The sequence below is a fragment of the Cariama cristata genome, unplaced genomic scaffold (genome assembly GCF_000690535.1).
Source record: "Cariama cristata isolate BGI_N322 unplaced genomic scaffold, ASM69053v1 scaffold11124, whole genome shotgun sequence".
In the NCBI taxonomy this organism is placed as follows: Eukaryota; Metazoa; Chordata; class Aves; order Cariamiformes; family Cariamidae; genus Cariama; species Cariama cristata.
This window is the reverse complement of record NW_009612398.1, coordinates 64,844-70,843: the sequence shown is the minus strand read 5'-3', so window position 1 is coordinate 70,843 and position 6,000 is coordinate 64,844. Positions and strand designations below refer to the sequence as shown.

General features: G+C 37.2%; 1 protein-coding gene across 1 annotated transcript in view; it reads right to left on the bottom strand.

Annotated features, from left to right (window-relative positions):
- Nucleotides 1–6,000, bottom strand: part of CLEC16A (C-type lectin domain family 16, member A) — a 71,824-nt gene that overhangs the window by 7,403 nt on the left and 58,421 nt on the right. Inside the window, 1 exon segment of the mRNA XM_009698616.1 lies at nucleotides 3,481–3,621. Coding sequence (XP_009696918.1) covers nucleotides 3,481–3,621 — 141 coding nt within the window.

The window sequence follows — 6,000 nt, the reverse complement described above, 5'->3', positions numbered from 1 at the left end:
GGAAAGAGGGAGAGACAGAGAACACATATGTGTGCTCACATGAGTTTAAAATGGAATGAGAAATGAGAAGGGAGATTCAAATGTGACAAATGGTGGCAGCATTCAAGTGCTACCTTGGAGCATAAAGCAGATCTTGGTGACTGCTTGCTGTTCATCAGCTACTTGTTACTTCCTCCTTGAAGGAGCCACTTCACATCATGCAAGTCTCCTCTTCTGCTTCACAGCAGACTAAGGCAGTTTAGTTTCAATTGTCCTCAATAGGTTATGGGAAAAATCATATTGTTTTACATTGAAGTGGGTGAATACCAGCAATTGTTTCTGTAACTCAGCTGAGTGGTCAGTAAGACCTGATACAACATGGAGAGTGGTTAAGACACTATCGCTTATTCGAGCGGTGTACTTCTGTTCATGCAGAAGTCTACGGAACAGCTATCTGGACATACAAAACAGATAATCTCTTTCATAGTCATGCTCCTGGCAACAGTTTCCAGTATAGATCACAACCATAAAAGGGAGAACATTAATTACAAACTTGCAGTAAACTGGTCAGATCAGGTAATGCAGAAACATTGTTCCCAGGAATAGACTGGTATTGATCTGACACTGAAGATTAGCAAAAAGCATCAACAAAGCTTCCAGAGCTGGAGAAAACCCTCCCCATGCCCCCACCTCCCAAAGACCCAGCTCCAGGGATTTCAGAACTCTCTCTAGTCTATACTAAGGACCTTGAGATACCATCAACCGCTCAGCTATAACTATTTAAAACATTATTTGTTCATTATTGGCTCCAACTACATTAGCAGTTTGGGTCAGACCAATAGAGCAGCTTTGAAGGATGATGCACACCTAGTGCTTTAGTCTGATTTTAGGAAGAGTTTGGATTTAGGAACAGTGAGATTCTTTCACAAGGAAACCAAACTATAACATATGCTGCAACTATGCACCAAATGCACTCCAAGTATTAATAGCAACATACATCTGAACTAATAATTGCTCCTTCAGACAATCACATAGATGGCAGGGATGCTTGGTACTAAAGGTCAGAGTAAATATGGTCCACAGCAAAATCCCTAAGCCACATGCAGATTAGATGCATGGACCTCAGTACCAACTGTTCGTTGTCCTATTGCACCGAATTACCTGCTCATGCACATATAGTCACTGTCTTCCTCTCTGTTACTGCTCTCCAAGTAGAGTTAGCAGAACAAAAGCCAAGAGTTGAGCTCAAAAGTCATCCCTGTAGCAGGTTAATGCAAGCTGCTGACTTGGAACTGAAGTAGCTGATGCAGATTCTCATATCGGTTTCCACTGACTTTGCTGAAGGTTACTATGCTCATAGTGGTAGGGCACAGAATTGCATCCTCACAACTAGATTTGCTAAAGCATCTACATCAGTGCATCTAGATCCTGTGAAAAAAAACTAAACCCCACTCAAAGACTGTTTTCCTGCATGACATGTGGCATTGTGAACATACATTATGATTAAGCCACAGTGAAGGTCACATAAAGTGAGGATGGTACATACAACCTAACCATCAAAGTGCAGACTGAAATTAGGCATTTAAAAAAACAAAACAAAACTTTCATCTGTGTGGGTGTGTTGTTTTCATTGTTTTTTGGTTGTTTTTGGTTTTGTTGGTGTTTGGCTTTTGGTTTTTTTTTTTTTTTGGTCAGGGGAAGAGCTTGTTTGGGGTTTGTTTGTTTGTTTTTAAACCAATGAGCAGTCTCCTGTCAGAGTTTTTAAATTCAAGGAAAAATAAACAGATTTTAAAATTCCAACATACTGTGTAAGTAGATTTTAATTTTCTTAACTACAGTCTATGATTATTCTTCAATCAGGCATCGTCTTTTTATGCTAGATGAGGAATTATCTGTTCTGGATCTACTCAGTTTTTCATAGAAGTCAGATTACATGCACTTGAAAGACTTCATTTTGAAGTATGTAGTATAGTCTTGCTTGATATTTGTGAACTAGCATGTGCTTACAGCAACAAAAATAATTTACATTTTTTAAATTTTCATTTCCTTTACCACAGTTTTCTCTTAGCCACTATTGCCAAGAACTTGTAGTTGCAATTCACTTCCTGATCAGAGAGGATTCAACGGACATTGTAGATGAGCTTTTTTACATTGCTAAGGAGAAACATAGTCAAAGAAATGTTTTCTTGTAGTGCCAATCCATACTGAGACTTCTGACAAACGATACCATTTCCCTGTGTAATCACCACATTATCTGGGCCATCAAGAGACTGGATAACAGCAATCACTTACCAACAGAGAAAATAAAATGAGGTCCTTCCAAAGTTTTGAATAGATTGTATACAGAAAAATATTCCAAATTTTAGTCTGCATTACACATACTGCAGGAATATTTTGACTATATGTTAGTCTCTCACAGTAACAGATGCTTTTTAATCTAGAGTCTTCCAAATAAATGAGGCTTCCAAATAAAGGCAAAATGGTATGTCTTAGAAGGTGGAACCAGAAGAAAGTTTCTACCATTTCAAGGAGTAATCAACATTGGAAGTGACTGTTAAAACGAGGGGGCTGTTTGAAAAGGTCTTGAGAATCAAGTTACCTCTATTGTTTTGTAACCTAAATGAGGTAGAGCAGGTCAGTTCTAGCAATGAAAGCATTTCAGTATGCACCCTTCAGGATTTACTTCTTGTTTAGTCTCCAGCTTGGGACTTGACCTCACACATAATTTGCACTCAGAACAAACACCATTACAAGATTCTCTACAAGTACTACACAAAAAAAGGAGGAATGAAGGCGCTTAATGCAACAAGAAGTTCCAGTATAAACATACCCATTAAATATACTCACCAACACAAACACATGGTAGCTACATTTGTGAAATTATACTGTCAGTCTATTTACAGGGCGGTTTCTTCTGCACCAATGAAACAGCCTCCTCAAATGCGGTGGTGTTCAGCCAGAAGAGTGTTATTGCAAAAGCTTTACAATATTAGCATCCTAAATAACTATTTTCAAATATTTCATATTTGGCCCATTGTTACAAATGAGTACCAGAAAAACATACAAAAGCAAAAGTCACCCAGCTCCAAAAAGCTGCTTCATGCTGAGATCAACTTATCCACTATGGTGAAAGGCTAACAATTTATGTTACAAATTTATGCAAAGCAATACTTCAGTTTAAAAAAAACCAAACCAAAACAATAAAACCCCCAACATTTTAAATGTTATGTACTAGGAGTTAAGTCAGACAAGCAGGACATTATTTCACCGGTATTTAAAATCACTGATGAAAGATGCCAAGTATTCATTAGAATTCCAGAAAGCTGAAGAGATCATTAAAATTTGCACCGCAATTTACTTTAACTTTTAGTTTAGCTGAATGACCAAGTGATTTAAAAACATAAAGCCCTACTTTTTGTAATCCAGTAACATAGTGATTTAATTTTACAATAAACTACTCTACACCCTTTAGTACCTAGGCTGAAAATCATGATTTAATACCTGATGGGCTCTGTGCAGCAGAAGGAGTGGATGTTGAGCTTGCAGTCACTGAATCACAGCGCCCTGTACTCCCACTGGAAGGCGAAGGTGATGAGAGTGGTGATGGATTGTGCTGATTTATACACTGGGCTACAGCAAAGCCTGCAAAACAGGACAATGAATTTTACAAGTCAATAATTAGCTTGAAAGAGTTAACCTAGATGAACCAATTCAGAAAAGATAAGAGCAAATATTGCATCAAAGTGGTGCTAATGATGTGTAGTGACCCAGAGGATGCACCCTCTCCCATCTTCATCTCAGAAGCCAGAAAATCTGAATACATCTTACTGAAAACATGCTGCAAATGCTGATCAATGAACAGGAAAGTAGAGTTTAAGGGACTGAAAACATTTTAAAACTTAGAGCTTGCACAAACAGTCAAAAGCATGTCTAAACTCTTCAGTTTTTTACATATTCAAAGAATACATAGGTCACAGACCTTAACATAAGGAATATGGCTAAGTTAAAAGTGAACAAAAAACCCCTCTTGGCTAGAAGGCCTGCACTACATTTTTTATTGCAGAGAAAACAACTTCAGAAAATTTTAATCAATCAGATCTAATGCTGGCATTGGATTTCATACACCTTCTCACAAGTCAAACTTTTTCCCAGTCTGGAGACTGGAAAGGTCTATACAGTGTCTGATGGCACTTTTAAACTAAGTCTTCTGGCTTTCAGTCTAATATTTCCTCAAATTCTTTACAAGGTAGCAACATCTTCTTTCCTAACATAATCTTGCATTAATTCCTTTCTCACTCCTCTGCAACCCCCTGCTTCAGTCTGACATGCCTTCAAAAAAAACCAAACAACACACTTCATTTTAGCTCCTTCCCTCCTCACATATGACAACTCATGCACATTCTCTTTCAAGATGCAATTTCAGACAGTATTGAGGACCTGCAGCACAGGGAAATCCATTGGAAGTATGCAATTTGGGAAAGAAGTGCAAGGAAGGAATTCAAATCCCTAGTTTCTCAAACCTAGCATCTCAGAACTCAATAACCTGAGAATGAGGTACTTTGCAATATTTAATTTCACAGATTTAGTCAAGATGAGCAGCCACGAGTACATCATGCATTCATTGCGTAAGACTACGCTGAACCAGAAAGTAAGTAAACAATAGTTATTCCATGTACGTTGTGCAAAATATTTTGTGCAGAAGATGCTCTGAGCCAAAAGACAACTGAAATTTATTCCTTAAGTTACTGGTGAATGTGTTCTGTTGCCACTCAGTCATATCCTACTAAAATAAGTGCCCACAAAGGTGTCTCCAGTAAGTTCAGCAACACTGCAAACACATGCTGACCATTTAGTAGAAGTAAACAATTAGTAAATTTTTCTTTTATGGGTGATTAATCATCCATAAGGGTGAACACCCTTATTTTTTATATTGCCTTACGGCAATGTGTCTGGTTGACACAATTCACTTTTGACAATTTCAAATTAAATTTAACACTAAATTTCAGACATTCCCAGGTTATACATGCCAAAGGCATACACTTGACCATTATTTCATTTCAACATAAACAGAAATACAAGACTACAGAAATACAAGACTATCTTTGGAAGAGTTAGAACACTTTACAACATCAGTCTTGTAAGAATGTAGTTTGTATTTGAGAAGAGAAGCTGGAATATGGAGTAAAAGAAACAAAATAAAAAAAAAACCACTTTGTGTTTCAAAAGCATGTTACTTTAACAAAGTTTTTTTTTTTTCTTTTTCTTAAGTAGTCATATTCTATTTTATCTGACAAATACATTTTTGTTTATTGTTTAAAACATCCTGTGTCTTCCAGCAATCTGTTAAGGCTTTCATAAAGCTTGTATTTTCATTTAACAACAAAATGAGTTTACCATTGCTGGGACAAAAGCAAGTAAGCATGCTCTGGCTTTCAGCAGCCTTCGGATCAAGAAAGTCAGAGCACTTAACTCTCGCATCAACCCTCTACCAGATTATCAGAAAAGACTTGTTCAGTGACACTATAAAAATGTCCAGGCTCAGCAACAAGTTTGCTTCTGCACAAAATGCAGTGTGGAATATCAAGACTTGCAGTGAAAATACTCCAGTTCTGAAAAACTTCAGAAATTATTTTCACACACTGTTCATTCCCATATGTTGAAGACTCCTGCTTTGGGATGACCTACTAACTCACTTGTGATTAGACTGCTTGAACAAGTCAGGATATCGCCCATGAGACTAAAACCTGTAAATTGCCCTTTACTGTATCTTTCAATTGCCCTTTACTGTATCTTTCAATTGCCCTTTACTGTATCTTTCAATTGCCCTTTACTGTATCTTTCAATTAGCACTTGTTTTCTCCTCTTTGCTCTGATTTTTCAGCTGAATTAACTTTCAGTTTTCACGGTTTTGTTGTTACAGAAGTCAGTGATTTGATCTTGAACTGCATTGGTATTGTAAAAATGCAGAAGAATCAAAACCCTAAAGGTCCAGCATCTACTAGCATAGTAGCATTCTACCAT